The sequence below is a fragment of the Alosa alosa genome, chromosome 1 (assembly GCF_017589495.1).
Source record: "Alosa alosa isolate M-15738 ecotype Scorff River chromosome 1, AALO_Geno_1.1, whole genome shotgun sequence".
NCBI lineage: Eukaryota > Metazoa > Chordata > Actinopteri > Clupeiformes > Clupeidae > Alosa > Alosa alosa.
The window spans coordinates 23,455,649-23,477,729 of record NC_063189.1 but is presented as its reverse complement, the minus strand read 5'-3'; the positions used below and the strand labels follow the sequence as shown (position 1 = coordinate 23,477,729).

Sequence of the window (22,081 nt, the reverse complement as noted above, 5' to 3'; positions counted from 1 at the left end):
TAGTGAGAAACGTAATTTCGATCTCTTTGTATGTCTGGAACATGTGAAGAAATTGACAATAAAGCTGACTTTGACTTTTTGACTTTGACTTTGTTTTCACAGGTCACAAATTTCATCCAATTTTCACAAAACTTGGCACAGATGATCTTCAGACCATGCCTCACAAACGCATTGCTATTTGGACCTTTATTCAAAACAGGTCAGGCGTGACGACCAATTGAAATTGGTGGCGAAGCCTCCAAACAGGAAGTGAACTGTTATCTCAGCCAAGCTTTCACGTATCAAAACCAAACTCGGTACATGGGCTCAGGACCCAATTAGGAGAAGGCTCAATAAATTTGGTGACTTTTGACCACTATGGGGGCGCTATAATAGTAGTAGTATAATAGAAGTAGGCTCATGTCTCAGCAACACTTTCACATATCAAAACCAAACTTGGTTCATGGACTCGGGACCACATCCTGATGACGCACAATAAATTTAGTCACCGTTGACCACGTTGACCACAAGGGGTGCAATAATTAACAACACTTTCTCATATCAACACCAAACTTGGTACGTAGACTCGGGACCACATCCTGAGGACGCAAAATAAATTTAGTCACCGTTGACCACAAGGGGCGCTATAATTGGCAACACTTCCTCGTATCAACACCAAACTTGGTACGTAGACTCAGGACCACATCCTGAGGACGCACAATAAATTTAGTCAACATTGACCACAAGGGGCGCTATAATTAGTCACACTTTCTCGTATCAACATCAAACTTGGTACGTAGACTCGGGACCACATCCTGAGACGCACAATAAATGTAGTCACCGTTGACCACAAGGGGCGCTATAATTAGCCACACATTCTCGTATCAACACCAAACATGGTACGTAGACCACATCCTGAGGACGCACAGTACATATAGTAATGTTTGACCACTAGGGTGGCGCTAGAGGAACAGAAAGTGCTGATGCATGTCAGTTGCAGTGCAGTGCAGTTGAGAGAACCTGGGCAATGGGCAGGTGCTGCAGTAGAGACCTTTAGGCAATTTGCAGGCGAAGCAGTTGAGACCTCGGCAATGTCAAATTTATCTCCCATCTCGGCGGCTCAAGTATCTGCAACAACCTTGGCCCCCTCATTGCTGCTTGGCAGCTATATTCACACTTAAAACAATAATTAGGAAGTTTGAATCAAGTGGAAATGTGAAAAAGTTGCTTGGACAAATGTCCATGTTAATCTTGTCCCCATGCACAGTGGAAGAACAAATTCCATAACTGTATGTATACACCGCCACCGAAATAAGCTGCAAAATAAGCTCTGGCAGCCCCGTTTTGGCTGCTTGAACCTAGGAGGTATTCCAGATGCCCACTGGAATGTTCAGTTATATGTTACCTTTTAAAAGAACCGTTGGGAGAACATATCCCTATAAACAAATTAACTTCATTTGATTACACATTACTTTATCAAGAAGCGATAAAAAAAAAAAAATTGGGCTTGCCTCTGTTTTCAATGATGACAGTTTGTTACTGTTAGATGACAATTAATTACAAATATAAACGGCTTGAGTTTTTGAATGCTACAGGAACTTTGGAATCAGGTGCTATTATCAGATGAAATGAAAATTGACCTCTTTGGCAACAAACACCCAAGACAGGTTTGGCAGACAAAGAAGAATGACTCTACCAAAAAGAACCCCATGCCTAATGATAACTGTGGTGGAGGGTCTGTGATATTGTGGGCCTGTTTTTATTCCAAAGGCCCAAGGAACCTCATTAGGGGGAAGGTATCATGAACTCCCAGAGTACACTAAAAGTGGGTCATGACTAGATCATCCAGCAGGTTATTGAACCAAAATATGTCTGTCCAGATCACAACAGAAATGAACAACAGAAACTGAAGACGCTTCTGCCATAGCCATTTCTGGCCCCTGATCAGAACCCCATAGAAAAAAATGGATATGAATGCATGTACGAATCTACGATCTTGAGAGACTTTGAGAAGTCTCAAGAAGTCTCGGTAACACTTTACGGTAAGGGTACATGAATGCATGCATTAATTAATTCATGATTTATGTATTACTTAATTCCTTAATATCTCATGAATCAACAGAATTCATATTCATATTCTGTCATTTGTAACCTGAACAACACATAAACTAAAGCATTAAGCATGGTGGGAACATCATTATGATTTATGATTTATGAAGAATGATCATGATGATTTCTTTTTCTGCCAAAAATGTTGTCATCGCTACTCAAATTATGACAAGCGATTGAACACTTTAGTTGAGGGGCCACAAACATGATGAACTCATGAGCAATTAACCTTACATTCATGTAATCATGATGATCATGCTTAATAAATCATAATGATGTACCCATGCATGAGGTCATGAATGAGAGACTATGAACTCATGTCAATTCCTGGTGATTCATTAGATATAAAGTAATGCATAACTCATGAATTAATTCATGCATGAATTCATGATAATTCATGTACCCTTACCGTAAAGTGTTACCGAAGTCTCTTCTCTTCTTTATGGAATGGCATAGGACATTACGAACTGTTTTACTGGCAAAGACAGGCTTTTCCTAAGAACAACTTTAAGAAAACACTTTGAAAGATATTGGTGAATGAGGCCCATCATACTTAGAATCGTACATAGAATGTGACTACTTACAATAATACAGAGAGGAAACAGAGGTTGAAGAATATGGTCATTTTTCAAATAAATTTAGGAAAATAAATGTGTGCTCAAGACTATAGGAACAACAGCCCTATATAGACATCACTTACACACTGACATTTACCAGAGCACAATAGCTCCCCTACATCTGCAGTAAATAGTGCGGTGGGCAAAATGGAATATGGACTACCTTTCTTTCAAGACTCCACAGATAGGCTAATTTGATTTTAAAGGCCTGTGTCAGAGAACACGATGTGAGGAAGATAAACAAAAACTTGTGTTTGTTTAATCATTCAAGGGGGTTACTTAAAGGTAAACGACAACCCTGCTGCAAACACATTAGTTACAGTTGAAAAATCGGCAGACTTTAAACCCAATTTGGAACTCAGTCACATATTGTTAAACATTTGACCAACAAATTTGCTGAATTTAAAACACTGCTTGTTTGGTGTGAAAAAAAGCAAATCATTGAAAGCATTTATTTGGTTTCCACACTAAACTAGAATTTGTGGAGCAATAAGCTTTATAACTGCCATCAGTCTTTAATGTTGGCACCCCAATGCTTTGTACCAATCCAGCTTAACCAGGAAACCACTGACATTTAGTTATCTGGCAGAACCTCCTATCCAAAGCCATCTGGAGTCCTCTGAAAGAGCCATTTAAACAGACAAGCACTCAGAGGAAATAGAATCCTTGCGTTTGGCACTGTTATTGATACACTTTGCCAAACGAGTTGTCAGGATACAATGTCGATTAATTATACCATGAAGTGGTTGGGCCCAAATTAATTTACACAGGGATTTCCATCTGAATGGTTGTAGGGACATCTCAAATTCAACCTCTATGTTTCAACTGTCCTTTTTATTTGATATGGATTAGGTGAATGTGCAATTTTCTTTTATTGAGACTAATTTTATTTTATTAATTGAACAGAAACCCAGAGCAGTGGGCAGCTCCCAAAGAGCAGTTGGGGTTTAGGTGTCTTTCTTAAGAGCAAGGTTCAACCACTCCCCACGCCCACATTTTTCCTACCAGGAAGGGATTGAACTGGCTGCCCTTTTTATCACAAGTCTGATTACCAAACATTTAGGTCACGGCTGCCCCATTATGGAAACATTCAAATATACAAAGTCAAATGATAGACTTTTTTTTACATGCCTGCGTAAATAAGTATCAAGTAAAGTATCAAGTCTTTAGAGTGTCATCAAAGTCTATGTATATCTTTCGCACAAACATCCGAAATGAAACTATATGAGGTCTCACAGATCTCTCTGAGAGAGTCCCATAGTCCATTTGGTAACTTGTGATTCCATGACCCAAGAGAAAAAGTACCGCCACTGATCTTCTTCGAGTTGTTTATTAATAATCCCTGTGCCTCAGGATCTCTCTTGTCCCCTTGTTGGAATGACTCAGCAGACTGGCCAGTGTTTGCTGACAGGAAGCATGCTGGTTAATGTTACATCACAAATCTTGAATGGCCTGAAATCTGACCTGGGGCAGTATGGGGAGAAAGGAGGTGCTTGGGAGAGGACTGGGAAGTGAACACACGGAGGTGGAGACGTGGAGACACTTGGGACAGAGAGGAAGGTAAGTGCAGTGGGTGAGCTGAGGTTGCCTTGGATGTTGTCAGACACGTTACTGTGTGCTGCAGTGTCTGGGTATGCATTGTACAGTGTGGGTCTGCATGCACTTGTTTGTCTGGGTGAATATGGAGTTACAGCTGTTCCACTTTTATGAGCGAGCAATAGCACAATTTGAGCGCAGAAAAATATTTTGACCGAGCACACAAATTATATTTTGAGGAAAAATGAAACACGAGCACAAAAAAAACTTGTAGTTAGGCAAACAGGAATCTATGTTGTGCTCCACAAAAAAGAGAGAAAGAGAAAGAAAAAGAAAGAGAGAGAGAGAGAGCATTTACTTTAGTGCAGTATGGCAACATGCAAGCTCGGAGGGTGCTGTTTGAGGTCAAAGTTTGGTTTGTAAAATAGATAAGCAGTACAGACAGAGACAGAAAAAGAGTGTAGGACAGAAAGGTTGACATAATGAGAAGAAAGAAATGACATTCTGCGTATTAGGTCCTTTAATATGGTGAGGCAGTTTACTGACCAACCTTTTGTTTTCTTAGTCTGTCTTGGGTCAGTCTGCAGTATAAATAAATGGTTACTAATACATGTCACCAGCAGACATTAATAATATGGTGTTCAGTCAAAGATGATAATTCTCCATAGAAATGTGCCATTATGATACAGAACAATTCAAACAAACCTTGGATGTTAAGTGGCATGAACTGAGGGATAATTAGGGGACTAGATGACTATAATTTACAATTGAGTAAATTATGGGAGTCCATTTGCAAAGGTGCAAAGAGATGTTACAGGGTGTCATGGGAAATTACAATAATACCAGTATATTTGAAATATCGAATGTTTCCTAGTCTTTGGAGTGTGATCAAGTTAATTAACTCCACAAAACTGAAGTGGAAATCAGACGCTGCTGGAAGTAACCTATTCACTAGCCAGTGAGACATGAGTTGGTATTAACAGTGAATGTATGTTTTGTGCTGCTGCATAGCTGTAGAGAGGACTGCTGGCCATAAGAGTAAGGGAGAATGTGTTTGTTGATGTTGAGAAATAAGGAAAAACATCTCCAGATAACACATGCAATTAATTTCAAGTTCTGTTATTTTACAAACAACACCTTGATGAGCAGTGAATCTAATGCCAAATCCACAGCCCAAGGTAGAATATGCTGAAACGTAAATCAGGTTTCTGTAAATCAGGTTTCTGTCAATCAGGTTTGTAGGCCAAGTATACTTGCGTACGGTAGAGTATACCACATTATGCTCCAAAGATGCTATGGGGAAGCGAGGTGGCAACACTAAAGCACTTTTCTTCTGTCCCACGCACGCTATTTGTTTATCCAGCCCCGGCTTTGGAAATAACAATGTCCACAGACAAGGTAGAGTATGTTGTATGATTTTATGAAAGTATTGCGACATCAGAAGCAAGTCAAATTTGTAGTTTCTTATGTCTCATTCCATCGAACTACAGATCCGCTACCCGATCTAGCAAACTTGCAGCGTGGTTATAGCCGATAGAGCAGTGGCGATTCTAGACATTTTTTAACAAGGGTGGCACTGGTGAGGCACTGATTAATTTAAGGGTGGCATGAGGCAAAACATCCAGATAAACAGAAACAGGCTCAAGATGTGAAATTAGCACAAACACATTAGGGAAACCAGACGCAAACACCATGCTCATAAATTGAAAGAAAAAAAAAAAACATACCTCACTCACATAAAATTTCTTTGTATTTGAATAAAATAATACAAATATATTAAAGTGAATTATCTAAGTTGTCTGTCCATGGGCTATGCTGTGCTAAAACAAATTCCATCATGGGGACATTAAAATATAATCCATTTTATTCTATTCTATTAAATTAAGACATACAAATATACTGATCCAAGACATTTCCCCCCACAATGACTTATATCTATATGCGCATCTATTTTTGTAGCTGTTAAAATAATTTGACCTGCTTTTTTGTCTATTTGTTTATTTTCTTTAAAGTTCTCAAGAAACTTGAGGGTGGTATGAAGGAGTGTATTGTGTATGTGAGCAATTTCATCTTCCTAAATCTCAATATTATGATCACAACAAGTGTGGGCAAAATATTAATTAAATTTGTAAATTTGTATTTGCCAGTATTTTTAAACTACAAACCTATACAGTATTTTGATACAATTGTTTTCCAACTAAATAAAAAACAAATGACAACATACTATTTTGTATTTTAAATACATTTATCAGACATGCCTATCCCTGGCTTTTGACTACAGCAACTCAAGCTAGGTAGTACTGATTGTTTTGTGTTTATGTTAGTTTTGATCCAATTTGACAGCTTTGCTATGTTGCCCACCCAAAATGTCTACCAGCCCACCCAAATATAGTAGCCTAGGTTAGAACCAGCCCTGCCCTGCATGGAGACATATTTTACGATAATAATGGAGAAAATGTTAGCAAAACTTTAGGTTTTTGTTAACGGAATCTCCCTCCCTCATTCATCTATTTGCACAACAGCCCACATTCTGCGTTCAATCCAGGGAGACAAGTGAAATAAATGTTTTTTTTTTTAAAGCGGACATCGCCATAGGCACGATATTTAGGCTACCTCTGTTAGGCCTACAAAAAGTTGTGAATTAAGGAGTATTTCCTGATCAGGGAAACCTTTCGGTCCGCGGTTCTATAATATCATTCAATTGTGCCGCAAATTAACAGGCAGAAGTGGGGCGTAATTTAAATTCATGGCTCTGTAGACCAGCAATTTACTCGTCGAGGAGGCTCATAATTTGAGAAACGCTGCAGATCATAGACAGAGAAAGCTCTGGGAACAGAACGCAGGCATATGATTTTGTTGTCACACGCTACTATGGAAAATTAACTTTATAAAGTCCGGCTCGGCCAAAAAAAAAAAGATATATATATTTTTTAAATTATTTTGTAATTATTTAAGCAAAAGTGGAACGTGCGAAATGTTTCATTTATCGCTCATGATTGGGACGAATAAAACAGACATGGGGGACGAAAGAAACAGTTTAGCCTAAGCTATGTAAACTTCCCATAATTTCAATATTTTACAACAAATGCTTGTCTGGTTGAATGATCATACACGTCATCAGAATGTCGCTACCTGTAGCCTCGATGCAACGAGTGTTTAGTGAGTAGGCCTAAGCTTGATGAACCATAAATGAAAAGTTTTCTAGACATTACATTAGGACATTATTGCCATTAAACACTTTTACAAAAGTATAGGCCTAGCCTACAGTTAACACTTAATGACGTAGCAAATGTCGGCGACTTAAGTGTGTGATTAGATAGATATGCACTGGCAGATGCAATAAATAGATATCTCTGCGTGTTAGCACAAGCAGTAGCCTGTAGGCCAGTAAAGGGAAGCGTGTTTGCCACTTACATTTCTGACGTCTGATACTTCAAACTGCTGCAAGTGCATCAAGAACGGTCCTGCCTTAGACCATGTTAATGGCCAATCTAAGACTAAGATTTGGGGGTGGTACCTGGGGTGGCCAATCGAATCTCAAGGGTGGCCTGTGCCACACGGAGCCACCCCTCTGGCTCCGCCCCTGCGATAGAGGGTTGCAAAGCGAATGCAGAAGTGCCGTTCACCCTGTTACGAGTTGATGAACCACTGAAACAATTTCAGAAACATTATTTTACGGTTAAAAAAAAAGACTCTTTGGTGTTGCTTTAAAGTGAAACTATGCAGTTTTGGCAATTTCTTTGCTATTTTCTCACTTTTCGCTCGCAGGTTTCTCTGCAGAGCTCCCCCTACAGCCTCAGAGTATATGATTCACGACACTCCTCAATCGGTCAGTCTGCCGTTTTCCTCTTTCCCTGTTCCTCAGACAACGGTTCACTCACTGCCTGCTTCTTTTCGCTGGCTCTGGCATGACGAATGTCTGAGAAACTCCATCGCTACCTTATTCTAGTTGGTGCCTGCCGTGCATGTGTGTAGTGCAGTAAAGCAATTCGTTACATTGCGAGGCTGCAAGCTATGCCTGCGAGACTTTCTGTCTCTGAGGCCGCCGGCCCGCCCGCCGGCCTAAAGTTGCAAGGGTGGTTTTTCTGCTCACAGGCACTAGTGGGAAGCGAGACGGCCACCATTCATCCTGAAAAAAGTCATATAATCATTCCAATGACTTCGAAGCTGTTCAGTAAGGTAAATTAAGCTAAAAAAACCTGCATAGTTCCCCTTTAAGTTAACGTAAATTAACCTAAAAAAATGGCATAGTTCCCCTTTAGAAATAACAACTTCAAACCAATTTTGTTTTCATGTATGTGTGTCTATACACTATAATGAGTCAAGTAGAGTCAAGTTAAGTTTATTTATATAGCGCATTTCATACACTGAGGTCATTCAATGTGCTTTACATAAACAAAAGCAAATAATAATAACAAACAAAAGCATAGAAGGGCAACATAGTCAAAGAATAGTTCAAAAGGTAAAGATCATAATAAAAAGAAAACATAAAACACACAAGGTAAAATCATTTAAAAATAAAAGACACAAGGTAGAATAATTGTCAAGACAGATTCAGAAATTATAACTCAGTGCAGTTAGCAGAAAGCGTCTGAGAACAGTTTGGTCTTAAGTCTAGATTTAAAACTGGCTACAGTTGGGGCCTTTTTAATGTCATCCGAAAGTTGGTCAATTTTACCTTTGAAAAAAGATAAGAACTCAATGCTTTTATTAGCTGAGAGAAGTTCTGGCGCTAATTGTGATTTGTTAACTTATCAACAGTTGTGGGATTTGTTAACTTATCAACAGTGACTTGGTTGTGTGTGTGTGTGTATCTGTGTGTGTGTGTGTCTTTGTGTATACTGGGTGATAACATCGATATATGGTCTTTTGGGCCCCCACCGTCAACTTCAAGGCAGCACTGCCTGGAAGGCCCTAGGGGAGAGGTGGGCACAAATACATCAAAAACTATTTTGTTACAAACTACAAATACTGGCTCATGAAATGTAATATTAAAATAAAATACAAAATACTGAGGTGAAAAATACAAAAATACATAAAATACCCACACAATAATTGTGGTATTCCAACTTAACTACAAGAAACTACAAGGTGTATTACTGAGAACGTATCCCCAAGAGACAAGAAATACTATTTTCTGATTGGCTGGCAGAGGGCTAATAATTCTGTAGTTAGGGTTAGGGTCAGGGTTAGGGTTAGGCAAGGCAGCGCTGCCTTGAAGTCGATGGTGGGGCCCAAAACACCATCAATCAATAACATCCTTCAGCTCAACTGGTAGAATTTGTGCTAACAATATGAAGGTAATGGGTTTATAGGGAACAGAATAAGTCTGAACTGAAGGCCCCAAGAGGGAGGGAGGAAGTGTAAGGGAGAAAGAGGGAGAAAGGGTGTGTATGCAACCAAGACCTATTTGTATTTAATGTTAATTATTTATCCTGTGAATATGTTGTGTCTTAATGAACTCTGTTTAAAATTGTGTCTCTACTGTCTGTTCTATTAGTGAGACAGAAGACATTTTTCATGCCATGACAATAAAGTAAAGTCTATTCTATTCTATTCTATTCTATTCACTGTAATGTTTAGACCAACATGCTTCCCTTGTGTTAGTAGCATGTAACTGAACTTGAAATGCCAGAAACACCTCTTTAACTATTACAAAGGTTGCTCTACCTCCCAATGTGACTATGTGACTAACTGAAGACTTTAAGTTAATGACTCAGTTCTCATTTTCATTTTTTCCTTACACCTAAATATGGTGTCTAAATAATTTGGCCATGAGATCAGCATGACAATTGCTTGAATCGCTTTATCATACAGCCTAATGTAACAACTTCTGCTGACACTGGATCTAAATACAATATATTTGTAAGACTGAGTCCCTGTTGCGAGAGAAGGCTGACTGTGTTTGGTTTAGACACCCTGTTGAGAGGGAAGGCTTCTTGTCCTGCTGTGATGGAACAGCAAATCTCACAGCAGTATAAAGAAGAAAGACAAACAGAAATAGAATTTTTGTCACACATGGATCACAGCTGTTTTTCATTTTATTTTTTCATTTTGTAGGGGGTAGATTTGGAGGAACTTTCTTCATTCAGGGGAGAGGTTATGTTTGAGTCTTTCAAAAAAAAAAATGAAGGCACGGTGAACTTTATGACCTGTGGTATAATGCAGTATTACAGGATCATGTACAGTAATTTGAAATATTACAAGTGCAATCTAAATGGGATCTAATGGATTATGTCTGAAAGATTACTGATAGTTTCCTTGGAAGCGTGTAAGGGTCAAGCAGTCACATTCACATACTTTGCATTAGAGGTGCTCTCAATAGCACTGAATGAAATGGCCCAACAATGGGTTACATCAACTCCTTATGAAATCCTTTTCATAGCTTGAGCATGAAAATATTATCAATGGTTCACCTGATGTCAGTCTCCTGACAATATTTGCTGAAGGGTTCTGTACAATACATTCAGAGTTATTTCTGTGGTTGTGTATCCAATTAAAACAAAGTGTGAAAAACTAATTGTATTGAGAAAATAACAAGCAAATGTGTCTATGTATGTGTGTATGCACATCTCTTATGTATGTATGTGTTTATCTGGCTTTGGTTGTGTATTCTCAGATGGAGCTGTTAACTCTGCCAGCCTTACATCGCATGGCCATCTGTGGTGGTACCCATGGCAACGAGATGACTGGCGTGTACCTGGTGCAGGAAATGGCAAGGCGACAGAAGGAGGAAGGGGAAAAGGCGTGGCCTCTACCAATCATGCTGGTGCTTTCCAATCCTCAGGCCATAAAGCAGTGCAGGAGATACAGTGAGACAGACCTCAATCGCTGTTTCACTAGCGCCATCCTCAGGTGAGACTGGGCACAGGAGATTTTACAGACAGTCAATCTAGGCCTGACAGCAGATACACCCTGATATGTTTATATTTTTGCCCACAATTCATGCATGTATCAGAATGTGACACAACTTTTTGAGAAGTTTCATTGCTTTTTATTACAACCGTGAAATTGGAAATGCTTTTGTGTGCATTAAACAAACACTAGTATTTTACCACACCAAACATCTGTCTCCATTCTACTCCAATGTCTTCTTCCTGAATAATTATCTTACATATTTCCCAATAGTACCCCAACCACAGACAGCTCTCCTTATGAGTTAAGGAGAGCACATGAGCTAAATGCCCTCTTGGGTCCAAAAGATAGCAAAGAGGCTGTTGATATCTTGTGTGACCTCCATAATACCACGTCAAACATGGGAGTTACACTCATCTCCTACTCTCTGGATGAGTGGATCAGTCTTCACATCTACAAATATCTAAAGGCAAGGCAAACATTTCCCTGAGTCTGTGATTTGCTGTTCAGAGATATACAGTACATTTGATATATTGACATATTGATATATAGGCCTACTCATTTCTGTAAAGAAATACATTCCAATATGATTTCTCGCAGGAATCGGAATTTCATTTAATTTATTCAATACAACTTTAATTTCCACTTCATTTGCAGATGAAAATGACCTCAGTGCCAGTAAGATTGTTCATGGTAAATATCCCCAATAATGAAGCATACTCCCTGGAGTCTGTGGGCAAGAATGGCTTCTGTAAGTTATATGCCATTGGTTTACTCTGCATTACATATATGTTTGTGCTAGCTAGTTTTTAAATGCTTTATGAGTTAAAGTTATTCACGTTGTGGGTCTTTTACAGCACTAGAAGTGGGTCCACAACCACATGGTGTGCTCAGAGCTGACATATACAATTATATGAAGGAGGCCCTCGAGCTAGCAATAGAATGGATCAGCCTTTTCAATTCAGGTACCAAAATATGTTGCATCTTAACTTACCATATTTATAGATTTGTTTAGAAGCTAATAGTACAGGGTTGAAAGAATAGTTAGTCATTTCTGCAATTGTGCACCTTAAACAATGGACCCTTCAGAGCTTTGTCTTTTACTGTGATGTGATGTCTCTCCCAGGTGCTGTGATAGAGGGTGGAGAGGTGGAGGCACATCTGTTCCATAAGAGCATTGATTATCCTCGAGATCCTGACAGCCAACAAATATCAGCTGCCATACACCCTCAACTGCAGGTCTGACATGGAATATCTCAGGACACATTTCAGATAGTTGCTGACTAAAGGGGACCAGATCAATATAATAGCATCAGCTGTTTTCATGGAACAACTGCTGGAGTGAATATTCTAGTTTAATGGCATGGAATTTCAACACTTCCACACTATAGATACAATAACAATATTCAACAATGTTTATTAAATCATATTAACAAATGATATTATTAAAATTATTAATGAAATTTACGAAATTATCGGCAACATTTCCAGTTTGACACTGTAACGGCAAAGAGATAACACTACATGCAGCATATTAATGCTGAAAGCATGAAATTCAATGCAGTTACATTGGTACATGAGTAAATGGAGCAGGAGTCACATTTTGAAATGAAAGCATTCCATAATGGACAATCTCTGCTCCCTCTAGGACCAGGACTTCTGCTGTCTAAAGCCAGGTGATCCCATGTTCCAATGCTTCTCCGGAGAGACTATGTGTTACAAGGAGGACGAGTGTCTCTATCCCTTCTTTGTAAATGAATGTGCTTACTATGAGAAAGGCATCGCATTCCACCTGGCTCGCAAGACCACCCTGAAGATTCCTTCAGTGAAAGTGCAGATTGAGGACAGGGGAACAAGTTAATGATAACAAAATGCAAAAATATGCATAAGCACATATTGAAACCAAGCTCCACTCACGCTGCACAGTATATTGGCCAACTTGACCACATCACCTCAGGGGAAACAAGTGTAAATGTAGATAGTTTTTCTAATTGCACTTCACAAATAAATCTCATATATGAAATGTGCCTACAATTTGCAATATTTTGTGATTTCACAGGAATATAGTCTTATTTGCCTACTTATTTCAAATGCAAATACATTAATCTCCATTTTATATTGCAGAAGCTGCAGCATCAGCATTAGGTCTACTATGTTGTTGTCTAAAGAGGTCAACCAGTATAAAATTAAAAAGCCCCTAATACCCCGATCATGGAAAAACACCCAAAAGCCTATCCACTGGACCAGAAAAAGACACAAAAATGGTGAGAAACATTGCAAGCCTGGTATTTATTACTAACAGCAGTGTTCATTTGAACTGTATAAAGTATAAAAACACGTACAAAAACTCACTATTCAGATAATGTGAACTCTTTGAAGTGAGGTATTTGTCAAACCGATTTTAGGTTATTGCCAGCACGCAGAAGAAATCCGACTTATTGTCTACTTTTCCAAAGTTCTATCAGGCTTCCAACCACATTTACAATAGTCTGGACTGGTGAAAACACACTCACATATACAAAACAAAGTAGAGATCTCACAAAAAGACACAGGTTAACTGGAGTGGCACAGCTAGAAAACAAAAACAAATAGAATCTCAATAAATACTGAAAACATTAGCAAAGAGTGGTGTGCTGTCCATTTCTAGGCATTCAATACACATGTTTGACCACAGTGTGTAAAAATTAACCACATGACAAACCCAAATAGGCAATAGCAAGTACAGTTTCAAGACCACAAAGGATGTTAAACAAAGAAGTGCAACCAAAAAGAATTATATCCACAAAACAGCAGAAAACTATTTAGAGAAGAAAGAAACATAAGGACTAAAACAACTCTACTGCATCATTTGCTTAAAATATCAAAATGAGAAGGCCAATGTTACTGCATTTTATCCCTGTAAGGGTATGAAAGCACATGAGGGAAAAATGCACATACAAAAAAGGAAAATGTAAAATAAAAGATATATACTGCAGAAACAGGAACTCACACACACACACTTAACATTCCACCACACGATAAAGCATCAACATAGGTACATGCTATAACTAAGTGACTTCAGGTGTGCTTATGTTATGTGTTCTTAGCCCGTCCTATTTTAGCAGTGCTACAATAATGTAATTGGCTTGTCAATAGCACCACTATGCAGCAGGTTTTCATCTCCAACTTCATACTACCCACAATGTAGTCCCATCCAAAAGTAGGGGTGCCACGATTCTCCAAATTCTCGATTCGATTTAATTTTTGATTTTAGTCATGATTCGATTCTATTTTCGATCTTTTTTAAACAATATATATTACTATTAATGAATTCCTTATGTTATTTACTTTTTAGGTTGTAAACAGAACGAACATTAAACAGACGTGAACATAGTGAAATGAAACAACACAGAATGATAATTTGATTGTTTCAGCACACTACGACGAGACCCAAGGTTAGTCTTCATGGAATATGTACTTATCAATGTGCATTTTAGGCCTTAAAGTAATTTTGGATCGTAACTAGAGCCTACTTGAGTAGGCTAAGTTGATGTTAATTGACGTGAATGAACGGAATAATACTTCCACACCATGATCTCAGAGTAGCAAAAGGAGCTTTTATTTCGTTTGATTGATGTGTATATTTAACTGGCTGCAGCCTAAAATTAGAGGAGTGTTGACGCCGCAGTTCAGCACGTGTGTGTGTGTGTGTTTTTTCATCTTGGCATACATGCTGGACGTGACATTGGGGGTGTGGCTACATCGTCGATTCTACCTTTGAGTTTGAGGTTCGAGATTGAGATGTAATAACGATCGATTTCGATATAAAATCAAAATCGTGACACCCCTATCCAATAGTGTCAACATAATCGAGTCAAGATTTAACAAGTGTAAAAAACACATTTCATTAAAATAATTAAAGACTCAAGAAGTTAAGTGAGATTACATAAACACAGCTTTTCGGTCTTCAATTGTGTGCATAACACATTGATGTATTTGTACACTCTTAAAACGAATGTGCTGAAAACAACACAACTTGTATTGTTTTTAACACATCACTGTGTACAGATCAGGACAACAGTTTGTGTTGTTTCCTTTTTTAATTTGTTACAAAATATGTGTTGAAAATAACACAACTTGCGTTAAAAACAACACAACTAGCGTTGTGTCCAGATGGGGACAAAACATTAATTTTAAGAGTGTATGTATTAATCGGTCTAGCCATTCCATCCATCTTGGTGTTAAAAATGATAGAGCTGAATTTTATGGGATAAATACCCTCATGGTAGCGGACTGCTGCTGCTATGGAGGTGTACTCTTGCTTGGATGCTTTCCATGATGTTCCCTTGCACCAGTAAAACTTAAAACTGCTCAAGGGATTTACTGCTGAACAAAAAGCACAGATGTGCAGAGTTCTCTGGCTACATTTTAGTCATATTCCTGAGAGCCATCAATCACCCTGTAGCACATTCACAAACCCAAGAACTAAATGTATCCCTGCAAATATTTCCCTATTTTTGTATCTTACATTTTATTCATAAGATAACTGATCTCAAATTTAACCCCAGACTACGATTCATAAATTACCTATTTGATTGATTAAGTGAAAGAACAGCTGGACAGAATAAGGGATGAAAGATTAAAAGCAGGGTTTCAGGAAGTTAAAAAGGACTAGAAGAGTAATTCTGTGGAAGCTTACAGCTGTTCACATCTTCAGTAACCCCAGAGTGACTAGTTGTGGAGAGAAGCTCTTCTAGAAAAAGACAGCTGACAAATCCACTCCTATTAAGGGCCATGGTCTGGGCAGGTTTGCTGATGCTGCCGCTTCTTAGGCTACCCGGTAAGCAGTCATGCGGGTGTAACTCTTTCGGTGGCTGCAGGCGGCCCACAGGAAGAGGGCAGCAGCCATCATCTGGAGTGGCGAGGAGATGAGTGCCAGGTAGAGCGACCAGCCTAGAGAGCGGTCCACGACCTCTGGCAGCGGTGAGACGCGGTGCAGCAGGTCCATACCCGCCAGGAAACAGCACACTGTTGCTAGGGAGCACAAACCTGAGGAAGGTATCAGCAGGACAGGGTTGGCATGAGTATTGCTGCATAGGTGTGACGGGACTCCTAATCAGTGATGCCAGTAATGCGTTACTTAGTATTAATGAGTAATCTAACGTGCTACTATTTCCAAACCAGTAAAGTTACTTATCCAAGTCACTGTGCGTTACTATTTTTTGTCGTTTTCCTTAGTAAAAAGATATATTCTTTGCTTTCTTCTTGTCTCACCACGCAGCGACACAAACGTAAACAACAATGAGGGGAGGAGAGAGATGCGCATTTTAGCTATATAGTCATTATTTTGAGTTTGTGTCAGCTAAACATGACAACATTAAGGTACGTTGTACACTCTGTGCTGGCGACAAAGTGCTGTCTAGCTAGACATCCCAAGTCTCCCAAAGTTCTGGGAGTCTCCCGCATATTGATAGCGGCTCCCTGACGCCCGCAAATGAGATAAAATCTGCATCTGAGTTTAGTGCGTACGAGAGAGAGAGAGAGAGGTGGTGGTGCGTGTGTGGATGAAGCACATCTAAGACTCGCTAAATCAACCAATCAGTTTTCAGTGTAGGTGGGCTTTTATCTTTTTTCTCCCGATTAATCAGTTCAGTGTATCTAGGAACAGGAGTGTCAGGGCAGAGTCAGTGCCCCCCAAAAAGGAACATTTAAGACCCATTTCACATCAGACTACATAAGAAGTGTACCCTTGTCTCATATGGGTAAAACATAATGTTAGTCTTGCACACTGCACTGTTTGTAACCGTGACTTTAGTGTTGCCCATGGCGGGTTAAACAATTGCAAAAGACTTGTTGAGGTCAGTTTAAAAAGTGTAATTTCATTTGCATATTATTCAGGCCTATACTAGATGGCAAGTTGCCAAGGCTACAACTACCAAAATCAACATATTTTATTTCTATTCACAATTTATATCTATAGGGCTTCCTTATTTGGTGTACTGACTAGACATTATTGAACAAACATCTGTATTTCAGTATCTAAGTAGGCTAAAGAGATACCTCCCTGAAAATATTTTTTTCAGGTTGAGATGTCTGCTATACATTGTTGACATTACTGTTAAAATGCACTTTCAGCAGTAAATGTTACTGCTGAAAGTAACTAATAAAGTAACTTGTAATCTAACTTAGTTACTTTTAAAATCAAGTAATCAGTAAAGTAACTAAGTTACTTTTTAAAGGAGTAATCAGTAATCAGATTACTTTTCCAAGGTAATTGAGGTAACACTGCTCCTAATACAGAACTTTTCCTATTTTGTATGAAGGATTTCAGGATTTGTTCCGCTTGATTTTAGTTTGTTTTGAGGCTATTTTAGCAAAACCTGTATGATGTATTTGAAATCACATTTTTTTTATTGTTGTGGTATGAGTAGACTTGGCACAATTTGGAAATTATTTGGATACATATTCTCTAAAGCAGGTCCTGGTCTTAAAGGAACATGCCGACTTTTTGGGACTTTAGCTTATTCCCCATATTCTCCAGAGTTAGATAAGTCTATACATACCCTTCTGATCTCCGTGCGTGTAGTTACTTGGTTTGACGCACCCACTGCTAGCTTAGCACAAGTGCCTTGAAGTGGCCGGCTTCAAATAGCCTACACCTCCCAATAGTGACATAAGAACTCCAGAATTTTCCAACTGCAAGTAAGGGGCTGAGACAGCACAGCCTAAGCTGCTGAAGTGCCGCGAGGGCACAGCAAATGAACTTCAGAAACAATACATTTAAGCTCACGATATTCAGACCATCCCGATTAGCCACTACCGGCCTGTAATAGCAGAATCAATAGGCTATGTGTTGCACAAGGCTTGCACACAGTCGCAGAACTCTACCGTTTTATAAATCCAAAATGTTCGCACACACCAGACTTATGTGACGCTGGTGCATCCTCCAACTCCGGGCTGCCTTCGTTATCGCTCCCACTTGCCATTTCTACACATGATCTGAATCACTCCACACCTCCGCTTTCACGCGAAAGGGAAAAAAAAAAACTGTCTGTGGTCACATATGCGCATGAGGCTACATTAAGCATGCATGAGATCCAAATTCTCTTTTATACTACAAGCCATAAAAGCTTTAAATCAGTCAAAATAAGCTAGATGTCCAGCTGGCCTGGTCATACCCAAGGGTGTATAGTGTATTGAAGTGTGTGATGTATGTTCTTCATGGTATGTCTGTGTCTGATGTATGGACTATTTGTTTAGTGTCATATGTCTGATGTCCTGTCATAAAGTGCCTTGCGACTGTGCCGCAAACCCAACTTCCCCATGGGGACCATAAAGTTATATACTACTACTACTACTACTACATGAACTGTCAAAACCGTACGATGCACACATGCTCCAAACAGAGACAAGCGAACCGAATGGTTTGGATTTCTTTTTCATGAACCGTGCCACCCCTACCTAGCAGAGTGCAGCCTACACGCATCTGTACTCGTCTATTATTTGAACTCATTGGCAAAGTGAAACTAACTTCACCGTGGTTTCAATAGTCAACAACAAAATAGTTACCGTATACACAGTTAATTACTTTCACTATTGACTGACAATGGGTTACCATCGAAAACATAGCCTGAAAAAAAACACAAATCACCCCAATAATATTCAAATGACTGAATAAAAAACCTAAGGTCAAATATTATATCCTGCAGAGGAGTTGCTGCTTACATATCATGACAGTGCTTCAGCTGTGCTTCATATGCGCCTTTCGCTATAGACCAGGTTTTTCTTGCGTTACGCATAATGCGTTTCAGTGTCTTATCTTATAGTGTAAGATAGCAATTTTTAGATAATATGCCAAGACCACACCTTAGGTCGTTAATTGGCACATCCATGAGCACATCGTGTAATAAAAGAGAAGGACAAGGTGAAAAACTCGAGTGTATAATAGGAATACGATTTGCGTTGGGACAATAATACGCTTTGTGCCGGGTTTTGTGTTGCAAAAATGCTGCATCACATAAAAAGTATTAGACATTAAACAATAATTAACAATCCAAGTTTATTTTCACATTCTTTCTGAGACAGGGTTTCAAAAGAAAGAGAGCAGTAGTTCTCACCAGCCAAAAGATGTAGCACTCCAACAACTGATGTTGGGGTAAGGCTGCGACAAAGGCAAGCGCAGACTCCAATGAGGCCACTTAAGAACACCAGCCCTAAGGACACCAGAGGCAACAAGAACTGGCACCTCCACAGATCTGAACACAAAAAAAAGAGAACAATCCGCCTTACATATGAGCCAAGCCTGTGGCTTTGGACTAGGTAACTAAAATGATCCAGATGATTCAGACTGGTTTGCACTAAGACCACCCAAAAAGGCCAGTTCAAAAGCTAATGGCCAGGGTCTCAAATGTAATTGTGAGCAAAAGCTGTTGGGCAAGTAAGTTTCCCTTACACAAATTAAGCCTAGTCCTCAACTAAAAAAAAAGAGATTTTCATTGAAGTTTCCTTTTAGTGCGGGACTATGCTTACTAGGATAAATGGGAAACCAGCATATTATATTTGGATTATTGACAAAATAGTGTGTGTCATAGTGCTTAGACTCACAGGTGCGGATGAGGTCCTCTCCAGTGTTATGGTTCCCAGGCTCTCTGTACTTGGCCTCAAACTGTTGTGGCAGAGTAAAACTCACACACTGCGTCACCATTTTGGGTTCTGAGGAAACAAGTAGTTCAAACAGCATTTTAAGTAAAGACCCATCAGCAACATCATCATTCTGACCAAAAGAAACCTTATCAACTTGATATGCTTGTAAGACTAGGTTAGTTAAAATAAGAAGTTGCTGGTTTTTACAAGGTCCTTTTCTGAAGACTAGGCTACTTTCTGTTGGTCAATCTATTTTCACAATGACCATCCCTTTCAAAGAGAAGTTGTAGGCCTACTGGAAGAAGTTTCTAAGGCTTTTCTACCTGGTTCTTTGTACCAATGAGAATCGACAGGCACGAGAACACAGCGCCACCAGAGACCAAGCGTTCCATTGAGGCGAAATAGCGGGTCGCTGTACGTCTTCTCGTCCATCTCCTCTCCAAGAAAGTCCTCCCTTAAGGTCCGCAGCTCAGAGGCATTGCTGCTATCATGACTGATTGGGGGGCTATGGTACTGACACCAATGCTGCGTGCCCACCGCTACCGACAGGTATACACAGGCCAGCAGACTAAGCACCGACCCAATCACAAGAGCCGTAGCGTAACGGTTGTCCACCATAATGGCCAGGGATGAATGTGTGACGTATAATTTCACAAACTTGCAGGTGGTTTTGTGATGTCCGCTTTAGCTGGCACTGACCTGAATTTTGAGAAAAAGAACATTACATGGAATTACATTTCCGTCGACCACATCCAAGTTTATCCAAGCTATTATGACTCTACCCTCTTGCATTGCGCAATAAATTATTAAAAAGTAAACGTCAATATCAAATATAATGGAAGAAGGTAAACAAATGATGTAAGTTACAGGTGTGCCCTAAAGAAAGAGTTGCTAATATTCTGTCACTTGATAAAAGCATGGGTATAGGCTAATGTTAAATGACAATGCCCAACTAGCTATAACTGAAGACCCCCACCTCCAATAGAAAAAAACACACCTGGAAAGTGGTGCGTAGGTCAATTTGAGTTTGAGACCCCTAACGTTATAACTTAACCTTAACGTTACCAAGGCGAGGCAAGCAAACGTTAACGTTATAGAGGAGTTAGCTATCTGTACGTTAACGTTAGCGGCTATCTCCTCTAGCTCGCCTTGGTACTGTTATAGTTATAACGAGATAATACAAATCAAGCAATGCACGCAAACAGTGCTATTACAAGAATCATTATACGACCAGTCTGATATCCTAACGTGCTTAAAACAGCGATATCAAGCTTACGTTGAAGGAAACATCTGTTGTTAGCTGACAAAAACCTTAGTTGGCCACACGCGTAGCGTAACATAACTTAATGGACACAGACATCGGGTTTCTTGAATAACATAATCGTACCTTATCGCGAATGTAGACCATACATAACCTCACAAATGCAGTATCATAGCCTGAATCGGGTAGCTACATAATTTGTGGAACTATCTACTGACTAGCTAACTAGTAGCTAGTGCTAGTATGCGAGTTTTTTGTTAGGTGCGTTCCCAGTCTATGGTGATTGCGTCATTCTTCCGACCATAGATATTATAAAGCTTCCAACTGCACGCGTTCTTTGAAGTCGGAATGTGGGAACAGCTATTTTAGAGACGGTTCAGAGAATGTCTAATAAGGGGAGAACCAGAGCCCGTCTACGGAGAGCCTCCACACTCTCTATTAATCCCATACAAACCGAATTTGGCTGCAGTTCACCAGAGTTCACCTAGATGGCGATCGCGGGCGAGTCCAAAATACATGGGGTCCTATGGAGCTACATGGCTACATTTATTGTTTTCACCTATTTAACAACTGAAACCCTCAGATTTTATTTTATTTTTCGCAAAATGGATATGGATTATCAATCAAAAGTGAAATAATCCGGGAGTCATGTCTTTCGTTTTCTTACAGGTTGGGTCGTTGTTGCCCATAACAGGCTAGCATTGATGCTATGCTATGCTATGATCATGCTAATGAATGACGTCATTGACACGTTTGAAAGGCTTTTTAGAGCAATTAAGTGACTTTAAAAAATATAATACTCAACCAAGTGTATTGTCTTTGTCTCCCCTTTCAAATACAATATTTAAATTATTAGGCCCGCGAGCGCCCCTAGATGCAGTACCACACCGGAAGAGTTCCGAGAGTGAAGGTTCTCCCCTATAATATACATAGACGCCGCATCGACCGCTACTCCTTACTAGCGCTGACGAGATTTGGAGCCGCCATCTTGGACCGGTCATCCACTCCACTCAGTGTAATCTGTTTGGCCTGTGAGATGAGCTGTCAGCGCACTTAATTAATCATATCTCACTGAATACCGAACAGATTCTCACTCGTTTTT

The 22,081-nt window shown here is 39.5% G+C and overlaps 2 protein-coding genes across 4 annotated transcripts; one reads left to right on the top strand and one right to left on the bottom strand.

Annotated features, from left to right (window-relative positions):
- Nucleotides 1–4,141: 4,141 nt before the first annotated feature.
- LOC125299306 (N-acyl-aromatic-L-amino acid amidohydrolase (carboxylate-forming) B-like) lies at nucleotides 4,142–13,123 on the top strand. 2 transcript variants are annotated; one of them, XM_048250544.1, is made up of 7 exons: nucleotides 4,142–4,265; nucleotides 10,861–11,096; nucleotides 11,370–11,565; nucleotides 11,754–11,847; nucleotides 11,954–12,061; nucleotides 12,223–12,335; nucleotides 12,745–13,123. In XM_048250544.1, the coding sequence occupies exons 2-7, from the start codon at nucleotides 10,861–10,863 to the stop codon at nucleotides 12,955–12,957; spliced, it is 960 nt and encodes a 319-aa protein (XP_048106501.1). In that variant the 5' UTR covers nucleotides 4,142–4,265; the 3' UTR covers nucleotides 12,958–13,123. The 2 variants fall into 2 exon arrangements, with proteins under 2 accessions (XP_048106501.1, XP_048106506.1); XM_048250549.1 differs by lacking the exon at nucleotides 4,142–4,265 and adding an exon at nucleotides 4,272–4,336.
- Nucleotides 13,124–13,366: 243 nt separating this feature from the next.
- Nucleotides 13,367–21,440, bottom strand: cldnd1b (claudin domain containing 1b). Of its 2 annotated transcripts, none has more exons than XM_048250560.1 (5): nucleotides 21,106–21,440; nucleotides 20,042–20,417; nucleotides 19,680–19,787; nucleotides 19,193–19,330; nucleotides 13,367–16,124 (listed from the first exon to the last, which is right to left on the bottom strand). In XM_048250560.1, exons 2-5 carry the CDS (start codon nucleotides 20,334–20,336, stop codon nucleotides 15,904–15,906), a joined length of 762 nt encoding a protein of 253 aa, XP_048106517.1. In that variant the 5' UTR covers nucleotides 20,337–20,417; nucleotides 21,106–21,440; the 3' UTR covers nucleotides 13,367–15,903. The 2 variants fall into 2 exon arrangements, with proteins under 2 accessions (XP_048106517.1, XP_048106525.1); XM_048250568.1 differs by having other exon boundaries at nucleotides 20,995–21,109.
- Nucleotides 21,441–22,081: the final 641 nt, after the last annotated feature.

Coding starts and splice junctions, on each gene's coding strand:
- LOC125299306 (XM_048250544.1), top strand. CDS start 10,861: ATGGAGCTGTTAACTCTGCCAGCCTTACATCGCATGGCCATCTGTGGT. Junction 11,097..11,369: donor TTCACTAGCGCCATCCTCAG/GTGAGACTGGGC, acceptor ATTTCCCAATAG/TACCCCAACCACAGACAGCT. Junction 11,848..11,953: donor TGTGGGCAAGAATGGCTTCT/GTAAGTTATATG, acceptor GGTCTTTTACAG/CACTAGAAGTGGGTCCACAA.
- cldnd1b (XM_048250560.1), bottom strand. CDS start 20,336: ATGGTGGACAACCGTTACGCTACGGCTCTTGTGATTGGGTCGGTGCTT. Junction 19,331..19,679: donor AGAGGACCTCATCCGCACCT/GTGAGTCTAAGC, acceptor TTTTGTGTTCAG/ATCTGTGGAGGTGCCAGTTC. Junction 16,125..19,192: donor AGTGCTACATCTTTTGGCTG/GTGAGAACTACT, acceptor TACCTTCCTCAG/GTTTGTGCTCCCTAGCAACA.